At 41.4% G+C, this 21,439-nt stretch overlaps 2 protein-coding genes across 2 annotated transcripts; one reads left to right on the forward strand and one right to left on the reverse strand.

The window, feature by feature from the left end:
- Positions 1–1,938: 1,938 nt before the first annotated feature.
- On the reverse strand, positions 1,939–3,374 carry LOC143747564 (uncharacterized). The gene is made up of 3 exons (XM_077240390.1): positions 3,182–3,374; positions 2,778–3,060; positions 1,939–2,682 (listed from the first exon to the last, which is right to left on the reverse strand). The coding sequence occupies exons 1-3, from the start codon at positions 3,271–3,273 to the stop codon at positions 2,032–2,034; spliced, it is 1,026 nt and encodes a 341-aa protein (XP_077096505.1). The 5' UTR covers positions 3,274–3,374; the 3' UTR covers positions 1,939–2,031.
- A 1,705-nt stretch (positions 3,375–5,079) lies between these two features.
- LOC143747563 (cysteine dioxygenase type 1-like) lies at positions 5,080–16,922 on the forward strand. Its single transcript, XM_077240389.1, has 5 exons — positions 5,080–5,258; positions 8,015–8,092; positions 8,608–8,765; positions 11,240–11,409; positions 16,621–16,922. The coding sequence occupies exons 1-5, from the start codon at positions 5,083–5,085 to the stop codon at positions 16,651–16,653; spliced, it is 615 nt and encodes a 204-aa protein (XP_077096504.1). The 5' UTR covers positions 5,080–5,082; the 3' UTR covers positions 16,654–16,922.
- Positions 16,923–21,439: the final 4,517 nt, after the last annotated feature.

Consider the following 21,439-nt stretch of genomic DNA (forward strand, 5'->3'; position numbering starts at 1 on the left):
AGGGTTAGGCTTAGGCCCTCTCACTGTCCCAGGGACCCAGCACTTCTGGGGTGTTTTTGGGGGCAGGTTATCTCCAACTCACACACTTTTCCCATCCTGCACTGCAATTGAAGAAACATTTGGTTGTTTTGTGTGTCATTTTTACTGTACAATTGACAAATCAAACGATACGATCAGAGATTATTATTCTTATCTGTGAATGTGTTGAGAAAGGTTTATTGATGATTTCTGCTGTTCAGCATTATTATTCCTGACCTAAAAAAAATCACATTTCTGGTTAGTGATTTTTGGAGGTAAACTTGAAAGCAAGATTGATACCAAACTTCATTTTTTTACTGTAAGCGTTTGTGGTTGTGAATACAGTATTACACAGTCCGAAAAACCCATAACTCGACCTTTGACCTTTTATAGGCCTGGTGTTCAGTAAAGTGATGAGTGTTTGCACATGTGTGTGTGTGTGTGTGTGTGTGTGTGTGTGTTTGTGTGTGTGTGTGTGTGTGTGTGTGTGTGTGTGTGTGTGTGTGTGTGTGTGTGTGTGTGTGTGTGTGTGTGTGTGTGTGTGTGTGTGTGTGTGGCTGGCTCTGATGAATTACTGTGGCATTTTAAAAGATTGTGTTTGAAAAAGGAAATCAAGAGACTTCCTGTTAGATTTTTGTGTGTTAAATAGAGATTTGTGTGTTGTGGTTTGCAAAAAAAGTTTTATGCTCCTCCACAGAAGTATCCACCATCACAAAAACACACACACACACACACACACACACACACACACACACACACACACACACACACACACACACACACACACACACACACACACACACACACACACACACACACACACACACACACACACACACACACACACACACACACACACTCTGAGTTTGCTGTGTTTGCTCCCCCATTGCAGATTCGGTGTGTGTTTCTGGTGTTTGAGTGTCAGCTTTCAGGATTTGTGTGACAAGTGTGAATTTTGTGTGTGAGCAGTTGAAAAAAACTGTAAAATATGAGTACAATGTAAAAACTTGTAAGTGCATTGTGTCAAATTATAAATTTTAATGTCAGTACATAGTAGTTAAAGACACCTAATAAAGTGGGACTAAACACTTTTATTTATACTGCACATATTTGTAGAAATGTGGCACATGTAAACTGAACATTCACAGTTGTTTGTTGCACATATAAGCTAATGCTTTCTAACTTCATTAGTGATATTGTTATTGCTATTTCATTACAATGGCAGGCAGACATTACAAATATTCCATAACGGCATTATGAAAGGCAGTTACTGTGAATGAAACATTTATATTAGATAAAACACTTACTTTGTGATTTTGTGTATTGTACTAACACAACTGAAAATATGCTAAAATGTTTTGAAAGTGCACTTGTGATGATCTGTTGTGATATTACAGTTTTTTACAATCACTTTGCTACTATTTTCAGAACCTTGATGTCATTTTTCAAAACTCTAGACACAAAACTCAAAACGGTTATCACTTGTAACACAGGTTGTCTAATGTTCAAAGCATTGCATTGTGCATTCACATCTTTAAAGAAATCTTGCACTTGCACAATCATTGGTTCAAAAAACAAATTTACTGTGAAATACCATTGAAACACAACTATAGATCACCCACACACAAGCAACCGATAGTTTCACTCTGTCATTGTTCGTACAATCATTAACTATTGTAGAACAAAATAGGTGATACAGGTTTCATTATGGTACTACATGTACAGTAAATACCTCTGTTACTGTAAAGTACTGCAGTAGTAGAGAGAATACAGACAAAGTGGAATCATTGAACAAAGTTTGTAATATATTGATGCAAAACACTACAGTACAATCACAACATTGGTTTATTTTAATCAAAGCAAAAATACAGTAATTAGCTATGAAATAGAAAAGAAAAGACAGTACTGTAAACAATCAAATGCAATGAAATAGAAAAGAAAAGACAGTACTGTAAACCATCAAATGCAGTGTTCCTCAACTTGCTTGCACTGTAAGAAATAAAACAGCAGTGATTACTGTACTTCTACATTGTCATCAACTCTGTGTTGTGGATTTGGCCACAGGTTCTCATCTACATCACAATGGATGTTTTCATTAGCCAAACATCTTGGAAAAAACCTTCGGGCATGGCGAATCCAGGCCTGACGCTGGTCTGCTGTGATGTCATTGCAGGCGTCATCCATGGCCTGGAGAAGAGTGACTTGTTCATGAGGGTGCCTATCATGAACCTTCCATCTCCATGCGGAGAAAAATTCCTCAATCGGGTTAAGGAAGGGGGAGTATGGGGGTAAATACAGGGTGGTAAATTGTGCATGGGCCTGAAACCATGCTTGCACCACATGAGCATGATGGAACCTGACATTGTCCCAGACAATGACATAGGTCACACCTTCAGCTCTACAAACCTGTTCGAGCTCATCAAGAAAGGTGACAAGGAGAGCTGCATTATATGGTCCAATATGAGGTCTGCGTCCCACCACACCATCTTCTGATATAGCCGCACACATGGTAATGTTGGCCCCACGTTGTCCAGGTACTTGGATGGTTGCCCGCTGGCCAATGAAATTACGACCTCTCCTCCTTGTCTTGGCCAGATTAAAACCTGCCTCATCCAAATATATGAATTTGTGATGGTCGTCATCAGCATCCAGCTCCATCACCCTCTAAAAATACATTTTGGAAAGAGATTTAGAGATTACCGTACAATGTAGAATTTTTGGGAATGTTTTTACAACAGCCGTCTTGAAACTGAACTTACCTGAACATACTCAGTCCTCATTTGTTTCACTCTGTCTGCATTTCTTTCGAAAGGCACATGGTATAGTTGTTTTATAGATACCTGGTGCCTTTTCAGTATGCGTGCAATAGTCGGCAAACTTATGGATCCCACATTGTTGAACATGTCTTCATTGTCCAAGATATGCTGGCGAATTTCTGTAAGGCGAATATCATTTCTGGCCCGAACCAAATCGACCACAGCCTGCTCTTGCTGGTCAGTTAGAATTTTGCCTCTGCCTCCACTATTTGGCCTAGTCACAATTCTACAGGGAACATTAGAGTAAGAAGACACTTGGTCACATCACCTATTCTGTGATACACATTGGTATGCAGTCATTTGACAATTGAGAGTAGCATAATGTTTAGTGCATGCTGATAACTTACCGGTTCTCATTGCGGAAAGTTCTGATTATTGAGGCCACGGTTGACCTTCTCAGGTTTGGTTGTATCATTGTAGCCGCCTCAGTCATTGTCATGCCATGATTTATGACATGGTCTACAACTATTGCCCGAATTTCATTGGACACTCTATGCTGTTGCTGCCGCTGTCTTGGTCCGTGGCCTTGTCCTCTACCACGTTCCTCCACACCTCTCAAACGAGGCCCACGACCACCTCTCAGAAGGGCTGCCTGTCCCCTACCACGTTCCCCCACACCTCTCAAACGAGGCCCACGACCACCTCTCAGAAGGGCTGCCTGTCCTCTACCATTCCTTTGACCAACACGTCTTCCTCGTCTTCCTCGTCTTCCTCGTCTTCCTCGTCTTCCTCGTCTTCCTCGTCTTCCTCCCACCACTGCTTGACCTCCATTGTGACCTGGATCACCTGCTGGCTCCATGTTACGTATCACTATGCTCTTGCAATTGGATCCCAATCAACTCTTTATATACTCATTCCACAATGTGCCCTCAATCATCAGTAACGAGTTGGCAGAATTGGACAAGCAATTCCAAGGGCCTGCATCTCTACAGTGCAGTACTGTCAATACTTTAAATAGTCTGAAAAGGTGGTACAGTATTTGGGACCATAGACACAGTGTCTGATGAAGCATTACAGTATGATATAAAATATTAGGCTACATCCATGGATATTGTAGCCTAATTGGTTCATGCTCCACGCTGATTGGTGACAATGAATCTCGTTATCTTGAAACTTTCATGATTTACTGTAAACATGGAAGATTGTTTGTCTGTTTCCATACAACTATGCATTAAGAGTAACGCAACAGTTACTTATCATTTTGAGCAGTTGTATCAATTGATAGTTAGATCAGTGTAAGGAAATGAATAGACATTCATTTGAAATGTAATGTGTGAATTGCCTTTTGAAATAGTAGTACTGTGATGTTAAGTTGTGTCATATTGAACAAGTGATTTTTGTTGAATGAACAAATGATCTAAGTTTTATGTGTATTGTATCCAAACAATTGAGAAAAGGGTTAGAGTTTTGAAAAATGTGCATTTTGATAATTGGTTGTGAGTTTTGTGTCTAGAGTTGTGAAAAATGACATCAAGGTTCTGAAAATAGTAACAAAGTGATTGTAAAAAACTGTAGCTCTAAGAGTTTTGAAAATGTACACCTTGTGACAATAGTACCACAGCGAATAAAGACACTGTAATTAAACCTGATTTGTCCTGATCGGCCACATGATGGCGCAAGATCACACACTAATAAACGCAAACGATCGACTTTACTACAGAATAGCATGCTGTAGTTTTAAAACAAACAAATAATTAAATATTCCCTCATTATTTATTGATTTACTTATTTTCCGTCAGTTCATCAGTTGGTATTCCTTTCTATTAAAGATTCTATAACATCTCTAAAGAATCTGCATTATTATTTCTAAACAATATTGGCACGTGGAAAAATCGACCCTTTTTGCATCAAAAAATGTATTCAATATGACGCTTTTATCTTTTTACTGTATGTGTGAAGGTACCAATTTAGAAATATCAGTGTAACAAATATAAATGACAGTAATAACATAATTCAACTTATTGAATAAAAAACCGTATCGATCCAAATTGTGACAGGGGTGGTCGTTTGGTAAAGACCGATAAAGAAACAACAATATATTTATTTGCTCTGATATGTTGGTTAGCTGAAGCAGTGGCAGTGTGTGTAATAACTCCTTCACGGCTGGGAGTGTGTGTTCACACACGGTTAGTGCAGTAAAGCTGTGGGTTCGGCCGCGGACCCCCCTCCCGCTCGCAGTGGTTCAGTCCATTAAAAATCATTATAAAAACTCCATCCGCGAGACTCAAACCGCAGAAGAACCGCTAAGATGGAGCAGACCAAAGTAATCAAGCCAGAAACCCTGGATGATCTGATTAAAACTCTGCGCAAGATTTATGAAAGAGGCCGTGATAAGGTTAATGTGAAGGAAGTGCAGAGCATCATGGAAGCCTATGAAAGTAAACCTCAGGAGTGGGAGAAATTCGCCTACTTTACAGAGGGCAGGTAATTATTATTAATGCTGTTGTTATTAACGATATATTACTTGTCATTTATTACTAAATAATGTTTAGGCAGTTATTTTGCTATACTCTGCTAATATTACGCTTTTATGCGTACAATCACCAGGATATATATATATATATATATATATATATATATATATATATATATATATATATATATACACTGCCGTTCAAAAGTTTGGGGTCGGTAAGATTTTTAATGTTTTTAAAAGAAGTCTCTTCTGCTCACCAAGGCTGCATTTATTTGATTAAAAATACAAAACAAACCCAGTAATATTGTGAAATATTATTCTAACTTAAATCAGCTGTTTTCCATGTGAATATATAATAAAGTGTAATTTATTCCTGTGATCAAAGCTGAATTTTCAGCATCATTACTCCAGTCTTCAGTGTCACATGATCCTGCAGAAATCACTATAATATGATGATTTGATGCTCAAGAAACATTTATGATTATTATCAATGTTGGAAACAGCTGTGTACCATTTTTTTAGGAGTCTTTGATGAACAGAAAGTTAAAAACAACAGCATTTATTTGAAATAGAATCTTTTGTAACATTATAAATGTCTTTACTGTCACTTTTGATCAATTTAATTCCTCCTTAATGAATAAAAGTATTGATTTATTTTATTTATTTCCCCCAAAAAATAAAATAAAAATTCTTACTGGTCCCAAAGTTTTGAAGTGTTTAATGTTAAAAAAGATTATATTTCAGATAAATGCTGTTCTTTTGAACTTTCTATTTATCAAAGAATCCAGAAATAAAAATGTAAAAAACTGTTTTCAACACTGATAATAATCATAAATTTGCTCCTTGGCCTCTGTCCATCATGGCCTCCTAATCATCCCCATATATACTGATTGGCTTCATCACGGTCTCCTCTCCACCAGTAAGCTGGTGTGTGTGTGTGTGTGTGTGGTGGGCGTTCTGCCGTTCTGCCGTCGCATCATCCAGGTGGAGCTGCACATTGCTGGTGGTTGAGGAGATTCCCGTTCTATGTAAAGCGCTTTGAGGTCCCAGAAAAAGCGCTATATAAATGTAACAAATTATTATTATTAATCATAAATGTTTCTTGATCATCAAATCATCATATTATAGTGATTTCTGCAGGATCATGTGACACTGAAGACTGGAGTAATGATGCTGAAAATTCAGCTTTGATCACAGGAATAAATTACACTTTATTATATATTCACATAGAAACAGCTGATTTACACTCAATTTACTGGAATCAGTATGCGTAGGGAGTAGCCTAACCTAACCCTATCTGATTCCTGCAGTGTGTGAGGGTTCATTCATTCACCAGCAGCAACAACAAACAGTGATTTTATTAATAAATCATCATTAATCAACTAAATCAACTAAATCAACTCGTATAGGAAGGAATTTTTTTAAACTGTCTGAAAGCCCATTTCTGCCACATAAGAAATATTCATGCTTTTGTTAATCATAATAATTATGACAAAAGTCGAAATGATGATTAAAAAAGTCATAACTACGATGTGCTAAGTCCATAGCTGTCAACATTGAACGTTGAAAATAAGGGAGATTTCCCGGAATCCATCCCCAAAAAACATTCATTCCCCACTAATCATTAACAGTCTAAAGAGTTTATAACTACATATAGGATTACATGTGAGAGAGACAAAGCGTTTACATGGACACTTATAATCGGATTGACGGCTCAATCGGACTAAAAAACCTTCATGTAAACGCCTTAATTGATCCGATTGAGCTCGATCCGATTGAAATTTCGATCGGATTGAAAGGGGTGGTTTACTCCTTTTGTAATCCGATCGAGAGAACATGTAAACACTTGATCGGATTGAAAACCGAAACTTAAAGGACTGCGAATGATTAGATGATTATGATTAGAAAAGGTTAAATGATCCTGAAAAGACACTTGTGCTGCTCGAGGTTCAAAATGAGCAACGCGTTCTCATCCCAATGAGTCATATACGCATATCCTACGCACATGGCACCCTTTAGCGTAAATATAACACGCACAGAGTATGGGTAGGTTTAGGTCTGGGGTAGGGTTGGGGTTAGACCACTAGGAGGCGCCTTCTGCCCCATATATATCTGCGTGTTATATTTACGCTAAAGGGTGCCATGTGCGTAGGATATGTACGCTTTGGCAAAAGAGTCGTATATGACGCAAACTTGGAAACCAAAACTCGTTTGATTCATGGCTTTTCTCAGAGGTTTAGATCAAGACATGTTTTGATATAGTTCATATAAACATTGAAAATAGTTTTTTTGTGCATTTTTCATAACAATAAACGTAATACACATCTATAACTTTTTTTTCTTCGCTTCATCAATAATCTGTCCGTGTCTCCGTTAGAAAGAGAGAAACTTCAGTCTGTGCTTCAAAACATTCGAGGTTTTCCACAGTTTAACACATTTCATTTCACATCGTCTGTGACTGTGCTCAAAAAGTGAATAACAGGTAATAAATGGATCATAACTATTCCATAAATGGAATTTAGTACAGTAAAATCTCCTCAAAATAAAAAATAAAAATATGAAAAAATATTATATAAAAAATATCTAAAATATAGTACAATCATTTCATTTAAATAAAAAAAATCTGGTCATTTTTGACGTGAGGAACAGCAGAGGGTTAATTTCAACTTTTTATTTAGTTATTACTTTTTAATCTCATTTTTATGACTTAGTCTGTCATAGTTCTGATCTCCAGAGACATGTCTGATAAAACAGTGTCTTACAGGTACACCAGGAATCTGGTGGATGAGGGAAACGGAAAGTTCAACCTGATGATCCTGTGCTGGGGTAAAGGATACTGCAGGTAAACACACACACACACACACACACACACACACACACACACACACACACACACACACACACACACACACACACACACACACACACACACACACACACACACACACACACACACACACACTCTCACACACACACACACACACACACACACACACACACACACACACACACACACACACTAACACACACACACACACACACACACACACACTCTCACACACACACACACACACACACACACACACACACACACACACACACACACACACACACACACACTCTCACACACACACACACACACACACACACACACACACACACACACACACACACACACACACACACACACACACACACACTCACACACACACACACACTCACATACACACTCACACACACACACACACACACACACACACACACACACACACACACACACACACACACACACACTCACACACACACACACACACACACACACACACACTCTGAGTTTGCTGTGTTTGCTCCTCACAGCAGTATCCACGATCACACAGACGCGAGCTGCTTCATGAAGATCCTGCAGGGTCAGATGAAGGAGACGCTGTTCGAGTGGCCGGATCCCAAACTTCCGGCCGGGATGGTGCAGAAATCCCAGCGGGTCCTGCTGGAGAACCAGTGCGCTTACATCGAAGGTGAGAAAACCACATCACATTACACTCTTAAACATAAAGGATCTGTGCACAGCAAAATCCCAGAGTTAAATTAACTCTGCTCTGAGTACATATGGACTGGTAAATGGACTTTATATAGCGCTTTAACAGACCCATGGCCACCAAAGCACTTTACATATTGCCTCACATTCACCCTTTCACTCACTCATTCATACACCAACGGCGGTGTCAGCCATGCAAGGCGCATCCAGCTCGTCGGGAGCAGCGTGTGTGTGTGTGAGTAAGTGAGTGTGAGTGAGTGTGAGCAGCTGAGGTTAGGAGTCCTGCTCATGGACACTTCGACACTTGGTCAGGGGGAACCGGGTATCGAACCACCAACCTTCCGGTTTGTAGACAACCTACATGAACTACTGAGCCACTGCCGCCCCATAACCCTAACTCATATGGTCACACTCTAAAGAGTGTTAAAGCATAATTGAGTATAAATGATGAACACCTGCTGTCAACAATAAACTGAAGTAAAGAGAAACAACAAGATCAGAAAAGAGAAACACTGTAACATTTAGTCCACTGATGGCAAGTTGTTGAACCGAAGTGCAGTTTATTAATACTCAAAATAAGATCAAATGTAAAACAAAGGCATGGCGTGAAACTCAAAACGTGAACATGGATGTGACGCTTCCCAACAGTGGTTACACGTAACAATACATTTACAAGGACTAATGACAAGACAAGGGACACCTGTGCACAATGATACAATGAACCAATAAGAAATTGACACATAAAAGGGAACACATGATAGGATCACATGACTAAGACATGAAACAAGACATGACAAACACAAGAACTACAACTGACTTTAGCCACAGCCTTAGATGAAATCAACTGAAGATAAAAGAAGACATTAAATCTCTCCACAAACAGCATTACCAGCTTTACTTATTAATAACCAGTTTGACTTTATTTCTGCCTTTCTTTTTGAGAATTAACAGAGGTTTAGATATTGCTGTTTTATTAAAAATGTTTGGTCACTATTATGGTGATCAGTGCAACGAATCGATAAAATCGATAAAAATCGATTATTAAAAGAGTTGGCAACGAATTTCACGCGATAATCACGCGATTATTACGCCAGTCAATAATTCGCAGAGATGTTTGAGTATAAATAAAAAAAGTTGAGTTGAGCGTGGAGTGGAGCAGATCTATGAGGCGCCGGACTGGACAAAAGCGAAGCGAACTCCGCGAGCGCGCGAGAGAGATCGAGTGTGTCTGAGCATTGGTAAATTGGTACATACTACATAGTAATGTATAATTACTATACGCACAACCGGCGCAACGTCATAGAATGTCTCTGAACAGATTCACACCCACTTTTAGGGTAAAATAAAAAGACTTCCCATAGACTTCAGTACAAAATAGCGTCACAAAACAACGTCCGTACACTGTCGACAGGCGTGAATAACTTAAGAAATCAGTAATATAAAACATGTCAAGTAATTATATACCATAGAGCAAATATACCATAGAGCTTGAAAGATACATCAACAAACTTAATTTAGTCAATTTAAAAACATGTCCTTTCATTCTACCAGCGTCAAATTGGTGTAACAACCCCACCCAGTGGCCAGAGGTGTAACTACCCCACCCAGTGGCCAGAGGTGTGACTACCCCACCCAGTGGCCAGAGGTGTAACTACCCCACCCAGTGGCCAGAGGTGTAACTACCCCACCCAGTGGCCAAAGGTTTAACAACCCCACCCAGTGGGCAGAGGTGTAACTACCCCACCCAGTGGCCAGAGGTGTAACTACCCCACCCAGTGGCCAGAGGTGTAACTACCCCACTCAGTGGACAAAGGTGTAACTACCCCACCCAGTGGCCAGAGGTGTAACTACCGCACCCAGTGGCCAGAGGTGTAACTACCCCACCCAGTGGCCAGAGGTGTTTTACCCGGACATTTACTAGTAGTCGTACCGCATCGAGTAACCATGGTAAGCCAGTGAATGATTTTACTTCGTTTTTTAAAGTAAACACCTTTAAATATATATATTATGTCTTATAATATACATTACAATATATCTTATAATATATATAACCCCACTGGGTGGGGCTGTTACACCAATTTGACGCTGGGAGAATGAAGGGACATGTTTCTAAATTGACCAAATTGAGTTTGTTGATGTATTTTTCAAGCTCTATGGCAGGCAGGGTGGACATATAATTACTTGACATGTTTTATATTAGTGATTTCTTAAGTTATTCACGGCTGCCGGCTGTGTGCGGACGTTGGTTTGTGCCGTTATTTTGTATTGAAGTCTATGGGAAGTCTAGTTTGTTTTCCCCTAAAAAGGGGCGGGGACGAAATTGACAGTTAAGTTCACGGATGTGCCGGTAGTGCGTATATAAGAGACATGGAAGTTCGATAAATGGACAACAATATAAATAAAAACAATAATTAAATTTTGAACTGCATGAGCTGAAACTCTTCCCTGTTCCAGACTCCATCGGGCTTCACCGCATGGAGAACGTGAGTTACACTGAGAACGCGGTCAGTCTTCACCTCTATAGTCCCATGTTCAAGACCTGCCAGACCTTCGACCAGCACACCGGATACCGCAAAGAGGCCGATATGACCTTCTGGAGCCGATACGGGGAGAGGACACCTTCTGTAAGTGTGCGAGAGTCCTTCATCCTCGTTTCATCATTCAAATGTGTGTTTGCTTTAAAGTCATCATGAAACGGAGGTCTTTTCTATTCTATTGTCTATTCGGTGTCGAATATCCGAGTGAAACGCTTCAGGAACAAGAACACATGTGGGTGGGGCTTGATTGTGTTTGTGGGGAATTGATTGGATGGTTGTGGTTTGCTATTGGCTGATCTCATGTGAGTGACAGGTTGCCCCATTCTCATCATCAGAGAAGAGAACTTATTCTGATTCAAGATTATTAACACAATAATGATGTGTTTATGATAAACACTATAATATTCCATAAAACACTGTTAGTTTTTATTTCATGGTGACTTTAAAGTGTCATGAAACCCCCCTGTTTTATCTTGGTCGTTCACACCTCAGAGTTGTAAAAGGTCTCTAGAAATGTGTGTATAAAGCTGTGGAAAAGTGGGAGAGTAGAGGGGGGAAGAGGGGAGACAACAACCAATAAAACACAGACATGCAACACTTATTATACAGACACATGAATATTAAAATATGACCTCCGAGAGAAAAAAACAGAGTTGAGGGTTAAAAATCGAACCCTATATTACAAACTGCCAAAACGAGGGAGAAACACGGAAGAACATTTAAAAGGTCTAATAATAATATTTTCAGTACATTTATGAGCACTGCAGTCTCTGAACAAACGACGCGTCAGTTTAACAGAAAGAATACAGGCATAGTTACTTCTTTGACCATTGTTTTTTGATTTTTCAGGTCTACATCATTGTATTCTGTGTATCAGAATAATCCATTGTGTCATCGCGTTCATAATCAGACGTACAGCTGTATCAGTGTCCTTATTTGCACTTATATTTCATTTGAAGACATGATTAAAAATGTGCGCATACACGGTGCTGTTTCACGTTTAGATAACTAGAGTATATGAAATATGTCCATAAAAGCTTGAAACGCGCTCGCTCCGGTCCGTATATGAAAGATATGATCCACGTTGCAAGCGTTCACGCTCCGAAAGTTGTTTGAATTCTCCTGTAATGCAATGATCTCATGCATAATACAGCGCAGTGATTGGATAGATTAAGCTCTTTCTCATGAATAAACGCAGAGAGTAGCTCGAGGGTCAGCTGACGTAGAATCGTGCCGCAGCCAATCACACACTCCGACTCGCTTCTACTTCACATTCAGACAATTTTTAGAACATATTTTTGTTGGCTGTGTTTCACTGCAGAAGTTCTTATACTGGATCATATTTTCAGGAATGAACTCGAAGCTACAGAGGAAAATTATCATTCAATGAAAATCAAGGGCAGTTTCCAATAACAACTGAAGTGCTATTATTATTCACAGCATCACTCACTTCCTGTTGAGGGGTTTAAACAACAACACTTAATATCCAGTAATAATACCCAGCAAACAATAGCCGTAATTTCACCGGTTAACTACTGACCCGATATAGTATGAGTGTGTTAATATGAGTTACACACTTCTAGACAAAATAACCTTGAATTTGGTTACATGTCGTTTTTGCCAAAATAACGTGCAAGATGTTTGATATATTTCCATCATGTAAGTAAAGTCAACAGTGATTACAAGGTTTTTGGTTTAATTTCTTCACTCATTTCATTTCTTTGTTATCTAATTGATGACTAGTCTATTCTTGGGCGATGGTTTAGACGTCTATTACATTTTCACTGACAGCCCAAATTTTTCCTTGTTTTAGCCTCAACATCAGGGCTGTGTGTGGACGGATATTAGACGGTTTTTAAATGCAGCATGCATTGTTTGCTGGGTAATGATCTGACTGCACTGACACAAACGAGGACAAAACTTGAGCTGAATAATGACTCTATTTTCTTCTGTCTCATATTTGATGAAGTTTGCATCATTAGTTCGCTTTATTATGACCGAAGCTGAGCCTGGAAGCTTCTGATCCAGTGTGACTCTGTTCTCTCGTGTGCTGGAAAAGGGTTTTCTTGATGCACTCTTGTGCCAAATGTCGAGAGGGCGTAACCCTAACCCTGGGTCAGTGAAAGGGCCTAAGCCTAACCCTGGGTCAGTGAGAGGGCCTAAGTCTAACCCACCTTAACAACTGTAAGCCCGGCTGGATCGGCCCAAAGAAGATTTTCTGATCAGAGGGTGAAGGTCTCTGCGCGTTCCTGTCTTTCCGCGTGGCAAAGTAATTTGATTAAATTAAATAATTTTTTTTTATATGTATCAACTCATTATTTCATCTGACTCCATAAAAGAAAAAGGTTTTAATGATATCTGGGCATCATTAAGTGTGAGCGAATGTTTGACTATTCCTTTTAACTCTTTATTGAACATAATATCCGAGTCGGTTAGAATAAATTAAAATGTTTACAATTTATTATGTCAAGTACATATATCATGCCAGTTGCATAATCAGTTCATAGTTGGAATTCACATTAATCACCACCCCAGACTTACTGGAGGCAGAAGTTGATTTACATGGAACCATTTGCTAACAATGGGAATTTGAATAGAGTTTACACCTTATGAGAGCATGAGATCATTTACCTGGAAGTCACACCCTCCTATGAATGTGAATTATTTCTAAACTCTTAAATACCTTATTACCTTCTGGTTTACTTCTTTGAGAATGAGACCTTTGTACCAGTCGCACTGAGACATTTCAAATGATATCAAACCTGTTTAATACTATATGATAATTATTCACATTAAACTCTATAGATTATTGGGTGTATTCCAGGTGATCTCAGCATGAGGGAGATGGAGTGTGTGTGTGTGTGTGTGTGTGTGTGAGGGGGGGGGGTTCTTCCAGTTTTTCCAGTCTTACACAAACTTCGGGAAGAACACGTTCAAATGATCTACCCAATCATCACGTCATTCCGACCAACTGTCAACAATCAGTGATCAACATGTCTACCCAGGGCCGTGGGAAGTAGTGGTGCTAACCCTGTTGGAAAATGCAGACATTACAGCACTCTCTGACAGATGCAAAACATTAATTATTAATTATTAAAATAACGCAAAGCATCATTGTCAACTGACGTCACGTAGCCTACTGTAGCTTAGCTAGTGTACCCGCTGTGCCCTGTCAGCCTGTGGACCTTTTAATTATGTGCAGGGCCGGCGCGTCCATATAGGCGATCTAGGCAATTGCCTAAAGCGGCACTATTGTAAGGGCGGCAAAATGTGTGCCAACCGGGAATGAACAATTCACAACATAGGCTATGCCTAGCTAATAAGGAGAGCTAAGTTATTGTTAGAATACAGCTGGATTTTCACTGGAACCAGTGCTCTTACACACTCCTCACCTGAGTCCCCAGTGCTCTTACACACTCCTCACCTGAGTCCCCAGCGCTCTTACACACTCCTCACCTGAGTCCCCAGCGCACTTACACACTCCTCACCTGAGTCCCCAGCATTCTTACACACCTCTCACCTGAGTCCCCAGCGCTCTTACACACTCCTCACCTGAGTCCCCAGCGCTCTTACACACTCCTCACCTGAGTCCCCAGTGCTCTTACATACTCCTCACCTGAGTCCCCAGAGCTCTTACACACTCCTCACCTGAGTCCCCAGCGCTCTAACACACTCCTCACCTGAGTCCCCAGCGCTCTAACACACTCCTCACCTGAGTCCCCAGCGCTCTTACACACTCCTCACCTGAGTCCCCAGCGCTCTAACACACTCCTCACCTGAGTCCCTCAGCGCTCTTACACACTCCTCACCTGAGTCCCCAGCGCTCTTACACACTCCTCACCTGAGTCCCTCAGCGCTCTAATACACTCCTCACCTGAGTCCCCAGCGCTCTTACACACTCCTCACCTGAGTCCCCAGCGCTCTTACACACTCCTCTCCTGAGTCCCCAGCGCTCTTACACACTCCTCACCTGAGTCCCCAGCGCTCTAACACACTCCTCACCTGAGTCCCCAGCGCTCTTACACACTCCTCACCTGAGTCCCCAGAGCTCTTACACACTCCTCACCTGAGTCCCCAGCGCTCTTACACACTCCTCACCTGAGTCCAGAGCGCTCTTACACACTCCTCACCTGAGTCCCCAGCGCTCTTACACACTCCTCACCTGAGTCCCCAGCGCTCTTACACACTCCTCACCTGAGTCCCCAGCGCTCTTACACACTCCTCACCTGAGTCCCCAGCGCTCTTACACACTCCTCACCTGAGTCCCCAGTGCTCTTACACACTCCTCACCTGAGTCCCCAGCGCTCTTACACACTCCTCACCTGAGTCCCCAGCGCTCTTACACACTCCTCACCTGAGTCCCTAGCGCTCTTACACACTCCTCACCTGAGTCCCCAGCGCTCTTACACACTCCTCACCTGAGTCCCTAGCGCTCTTACACACTCCTCACCTGAGTCCCCAGCGCTCTTACACACTCCTCACCTGAGTCCCCAGTGCTCTTACACACTCCTCTCCTGAGTCCCCAGCACTCTTACACACTCCTCACCTGAGTCCCCATCGGTCTTACACACTCCTCACCTGAGTCCCCAGCGGTCTTACACACTCCTCACCTGAGTCCCCAGCATTCTTACACACCTCTCACCTGAGTCCCCAGCGCTCTTACACACTCCTCACCTGAGTCCCCAGCGCTCTTACACACTCCTCACCTGAGTCCCCAGTGCTCTTACACACTCTTCACCTGAGTCCCCAGCGCTCTAACACACTCCTCACCTGAGTCCCCAGCGCTCTTACACACTCTTCACCTGAGTCCCCAGCGCTCTAACACACTCCTCACCTGAGTCCCCAGTGCTCTTACACACTCCTGACCTGAGTCCCCAGCGCTCTTACACACTCCTCACCTGAGTCCTCTCTTGTTTAATTTCTCACATGATCCCTTCTTTCTCTGCCAGTGTGTTTTTTCTGTCATTCTCCAGTCATTCAAATATGGTTATGTTTAGTCTTGTCAAGTTTTCTGATCATGTTTTGTTTCTCCTAGTCCTGTATCTTAGTTTTCCTCAACCATTTTATAATCTGCCTCTGTTATTGGACCTTTGCCTGTACCTGGATTATTCTCTGCCCTGTTCCTTGGACTGTGTTTGCTGGTTCTGACCCTGCCTCTTGACACTCTCCTGTCTCCTTGGACTATGAGATCGTCTCTTCCCCCTAATGCTCGGTGGCTCGACTGCCTGATCTTATATTGATTCCTTTTACTTTGATGTTTGTCCAGTAAACACTGTTGGATCTGCTCTTGGGTTCCAGGGGTTTCAGAGATGCTGCTGCCGCCGTCTTTAGCCTCTTGCTGGAGCGCCTGACTCTCACGCCGGAGACCCGGGTTCGAGGCCCGCGCAGAGCGAGTCGGCCCCGGGCGGAGGGGTTACACACTTATGATGGACTTCAAAAAATATACAGCCATTCACTGCCATTATAAAGCTCGGAAGAGCTAGGACATTTTTTAATATAACTCTGATTGTATTTGTCTGAAAAAGAAATTCATACACCTAGGATGACTTGAGGGAGAGTAAATCATGGGCTAATTGAAATTTTTGGGTGAACTATCCCTTTAATTCGAAGGGAAACAAGATTATTTCTCTGACTCCACTGACAGATATTTTTTCTTGTATTAAACACAAACAAAAATTTTCAGTCTTACTGTATTATTTATTTATTTTTTACTAATTTGCAATTAATGGCAGGATGCACAATTTCTCCACTGGTTTTACCATGGCAATGGAAGTAATCATTAGGGCATCAAAATGGGTAGTAGGAGGAGAGCGCTTGGCTTCTGGGATGCGACAACCACCAATCAGAGCATACATGAATGAGATGACAACCATGACTACAACAGTAGCCTGCACTAATCGGTTATTGGGCAAGTTAACCGATAACTTTGAATGGGCACAAATGCAATTTAAGCCCTCTAAATCAAGGAGCATCTCGATAATTAAAGGCAAGGTGGTAGATAAAACATTCTTCATTAATGTTGAGGCAATACCAACAGTTTCTGAGAAGCCAGTGAAGAGTCTTGGGAGATGGTACGATGAGGATCTAAAGGACACAGTTCGAGTGGGAGAAGTTAGACGACAAGCAGTGGAAGGGTTGAAGAGCATAAACAGCTGCGCTCTACCAGGGAAACTAAAACTCTGGTGCTTTCAGTTTGGTCTACTGCCAAGGTTGCTGTGGCCACTGACTGTGTACAAGGTTTCTTTGACAACAGTGGATAAGCTGGAAGCGTTACAGCAGTTTTTTTCAATTGTTTACACGCAATTTTGAAAACCGGGTTCTTCTTTTCAAAATTTAATCACAATTATCCAAACACCACACTCAATTGGCATAATTCCTAGATTGTTTGCAAAATGACACACTTCTGTCAAAACATACACACTTCAGTCAAAAGATATACACATATTTGTGAAAATGCTATTAGTTTTCATTTAACCAACACAGTCCTCAATGATCAGACACTATTGCAACCAGTTTCACACTGCTGTGATAAATAAAAAACACATTTGTAAAAAAAACTATTTTTAGGAAATAGCATGTGCTAGATTTTTGGACAGACATTGTTATGTAAGGGATAATTTAGATGAAAAAAAAATTGTGACAAACAAACAACATTCTTCATGATTAGTTCGAGATATAGAGAGAATGTACACAAATAGGCCTACTATAAACTTACCAAGCACTGCACAACACTGATTTCTGCAGACTCATATTTCAAGTATTTATTTACAGTATTTCTTACCATAATCAGTTACATTAATCAACCAACAATGAAATCAATGAAAAAAATAAAATCTGTAGACAAATAAAAATTACTGCATGAAGTACATACAGTTTGACTCGGAAAGACAAGAATACTGTAACTATTCAGTTACAGTATCAACCAGAGATTTGGTTGAACTCTTTGTCCAGCTTCCATCGGTGTCAGTCCATGGTTGATAACATGGTCAATAAGTTTTGCACGGATTTCTTGAGTCAAATTTGGTCCTCGTCTTCTTTGTTCAGGTTCTATCAACTCTACAAGTCCTTCTCTACCTCTTCCTCTACCTAGGCCACTTCCTCTATCCCCTTCTTCTCCTCTTCCTCTACCTCTTTCTCCTCTTCCTCTACCTCCTTCATCTCCTCTTTGAGCTCCCCCTCTTATTCTCACTCTTCTTCTTCTTCTTCTTCTTCTTCTAGCTCCTTCCATTTTTGTTGAAGACAGGTGAACTCACCTGCTGCCTTTTATAGCACAATTGAGTGCTGCGTTTTCAAATTAGAACATGTGTGCTTCCACGCCTGATGGATGTGCATATCCAATTCATTCATTAGTGTGGTCAATGGCAAACCGGGGCTTTGTAATGACAAGGAAGTAACCTCACAATCCTTATCTGTGTCTAAGGTGAGAAAATGTGTGTAGAGTTTTACAAATCACTGTGTGTACTGTTTTGCAAAAAGGGTGAAGCTGACAACTTGCTTACAATTGTGCAAATCTAGGCTGGTGTTTTGCTCCTTGAGTGTAAGATTTTGCTAATAGTGGGAAAGTTTTAATTTTAGTGTGTAAGCAATTGAAAAAAACTGTAATAAGTTCATATATCAGGAAATGGTTGGGAGTTCCACGCTGCCTCAGCAGAGTGGGACTTTGTAGTAAAGGAATATTGCAGCTGCCAGTCTCTGCTTTAACTGAGGAGTTTAAGTGCGCCAAGGTCAGGCTGGAAATGACCTTAGTAGAGTCACGCGACAAATGTGTAAGGAAGGCAGCACCTGTGTTAAAAACTGGTAGAAAGTGGTCAGCAAAGAAATCTGTGGAAGAGGCAAAGGCTGCCCTTCAAATTGGTGATATCGTGGGGCAGGTACAGCATGGAAGAGGGGGTTTTGGGCTCAGTTTAGCTCCTCCTAAATGGCACAAGGCAGCCCCTGCTCAAAGGAGGAAGCTGGTAGTCAACGAGGTGCGAAAGCAGGAGGAGAGGATGAGGTGTATAAAGGCCATTTCCCAGGCCAAGCAGGGAGAGTGGATGAGATGGGAGAGTGTGGAACAACGCAAGATGGGCTGGCAAGACCTTTGGTCAATGGAAGAGAGTAGGATCAGTTTCCTTATCAGGTCAACTTATGATGTTCTCCCATCACCGCATAACCTAAACCTCTGGGTAGGAGAGGATCCCTCTTGTCCTTTGTGTTCATCACCTGCCACATTAAGGCACATTTTGACAGGATGTAAGGTGGCTCTTAGCCAAGGTCGGTTTACTTGGCACCATGACCAAGTACTCCGATGTTTGGCTTTAGCATTGGAAGATAAGCGTAACATGACCAATAAGTTGCCACCTGTTCTAGCAAAACATTACACACACAAGACAATATTCCTCCGCCCAGGCGAGCGACCACCAAGAAAAGGTGTTAAAACCAATTCTTGCCCAGGACAACTGGAAGCTGCTAGGGACTGGAATATGCTGGCTGATCTTGATCAACGACTTATTTTTCCACCTGATATTGCCACCACTAACCTTCGACCAGATATTGTTTTGTGGTCTGGATAAGCACGCATTGTTCAACTGATAGAGTTAACAGTGCCATGGGAGGATGCAGTAGATGAGGCATATGAGAGGAAGAAACTGCGGGATGCTCAGCTGGCCACTGAAGTAGAACAGCGAGGATGGAGAGTCCAGGTTCATCCAGTGGAAATGGGTTGTCGAGGATTTGTGGCACACTCCACAACCCGGTTCTTCAGAGACGTCGGATTCAGTGGCCAAGAGTTGCGTCGCACAGTAAAGAACTTATCTGAAGCAGCAGAAAGGAGCAGCAACTGGCTGTGGTTGAGACGGAAAGAGTCTGGCTGGCTGTGTACAGGCCGCCACGCTACGGTTTTGAAAAATTCTTGAAAATTTGATGAGTCTGTTGGTTTATTTGTATAGTTTGCATAGTAATTACAGTTATTACGTTCCTGTGTATTTTGCGTGAATGAGGATTGGTGTTTGGACAGATATTGTGTTTTGCGGTAGTATGCCATACGGAACCGTTGCCACTGACCGTTTAACGTCCGCAGTGGGGCTCGACAGCCTTAGTCAAACGGGTTGGCGCGTATGGTTGGGTTGTGGAGAGGTTGTGAGAGATTGTGGTTAGGTCAGAGGAGCAGAGGGATGTAAAAGTCAGTAAGCTGGGCTGAGTTGAGTGGGGGACGGAGGGGGGGACTCTGCAACGCCAGAGTCACTGTCGAGCCCTCTTGAGGTGTCGTGGGCTAGTCGACGAAACACTGAGGACGGAAGGTGCCCACTTGAAGACCCTAGAGATGTCCCCTACTCAGCTCAATCCAGACGGTTGTCATGAGGGGACCGCACTGTGGTTGCAGCCGTTGTGTGTGCAAATACACTGCAGCTATCAACACCAGACAGAAGGAGATTCACATCACCATTTGGAAAGAAGCGTAAATGGATGGAGGAGCATAGGTTACTGTAAAGCTACGTCTTAGTTGGTGCTTATCTTGGCGAAAGCCGAGTACAAATCAGCATGAAGTTTTAACATCTACTCTCGTGAAATGGAAATCATTATAAATCAATTCGTTTAAATTATTTAGTTCATTCTTTCTTTTCATTTTTTCTATTATTGACAGTAGACTAACCAAATAAATGCAATACAAAGCCCTTTTTAACAAGTAGGCCTATCTATAATTATTTATTTTTTATATTATCTGGAATAATTACGAAAACCCGTACAGCAGGACTATCAATTTATTGATATATTCTGTATAATTTTCTATTGATTATATTAGGGGTGACCCCGAACAGTCGAAGATTCGATGCATCGATAGGAGGAGCCTGATTCGACTACCAATCTCACAGTCGATTCTTTGCAGAGGTTATAAGTGTGCTCAATGTCTGATGTCACATAGAACTACTGGTTTTCTGTCAATATGTTAATAGGAGCCTATTATGATAATGCTGTAAATACAAATGTGCAAAGGAAGAAGCTTTAAATAAATATTTTTAACGTGCATGAATAAAACACCCCGTGACAGATTTAAGTTTCACTTTTTGATACGTGACCGATAGAGGAGCGTTTTGGCGGCAGGGATTTAAATCTTTAAAAATGTCTGGGTAAGAAAATC

Source organism: Siphateles boraxobius, unplaced genomic scaffold (assembly GCF_051911475.1).
Source record: "Siphateles boraxobius isolate OS27281-9 unplaced genomic scaffold, OSU_SipBor_1 228, whole genome shotgun sequence".
Taxonomy (NCBI): Eukaryota; Metazoa; Chordata; class Actinopteri; order Cypriniformes; family Leuciscidae; genus Siphateles; species Siphateles boraxobius.

What these genes read in the sequence shown, in the direction of transcription:
- LOC143747564 (XM_077240390.1), bottom strand. Translation starts at nt 3,273, where the DNA reads ATGACAATGACTGAGGCGGCTACAATGATACAACCAAACCTGAGAAGG. An exon ending in ACTTTCCGCAATGAGAACCG is followed by an intron (nt 3,061 to 3,181) that starts GTAAGTTATCAG and finishes TGTTCCCTGTAG; the next exon opens with AATTGTGACTAGGCCAAATA. An exon ending in TGAGGACTGAGTATGTTCAG is followed by an intron (nt 2,683 to 2,777) that starts GTAAGTTCAGTT and finishes ATGTATTTTTAG; the next exon opens with AGGGTGATGGAGCTGGATGC.
- LOC143747563 (XM_077240389.1), top strand. Translation starts at nt 5,083, where the DNA reads ATGGAGCAGACCAAAGTAATCAAGCCAGAAACCCTGGATGATCTGATT. An exon ending in TGGGGTAAAGGATACTGCAG is followed by an intron (nt 8,093 to 8,607) that starts GTAAACACACAC and finishes TGCTCCTCACAG; the next exon opens with CAGTATCCACGATCACACAG. An exon ending in CCAGTGCGCTTACATCGAAG is followed by an intron (nt 8,766 to 11,239) that starts GTGAGAAAACCA and finishes TCCCTGTTCCAG; the next exon opens with ACTCCATCGGGCTTCACCGC.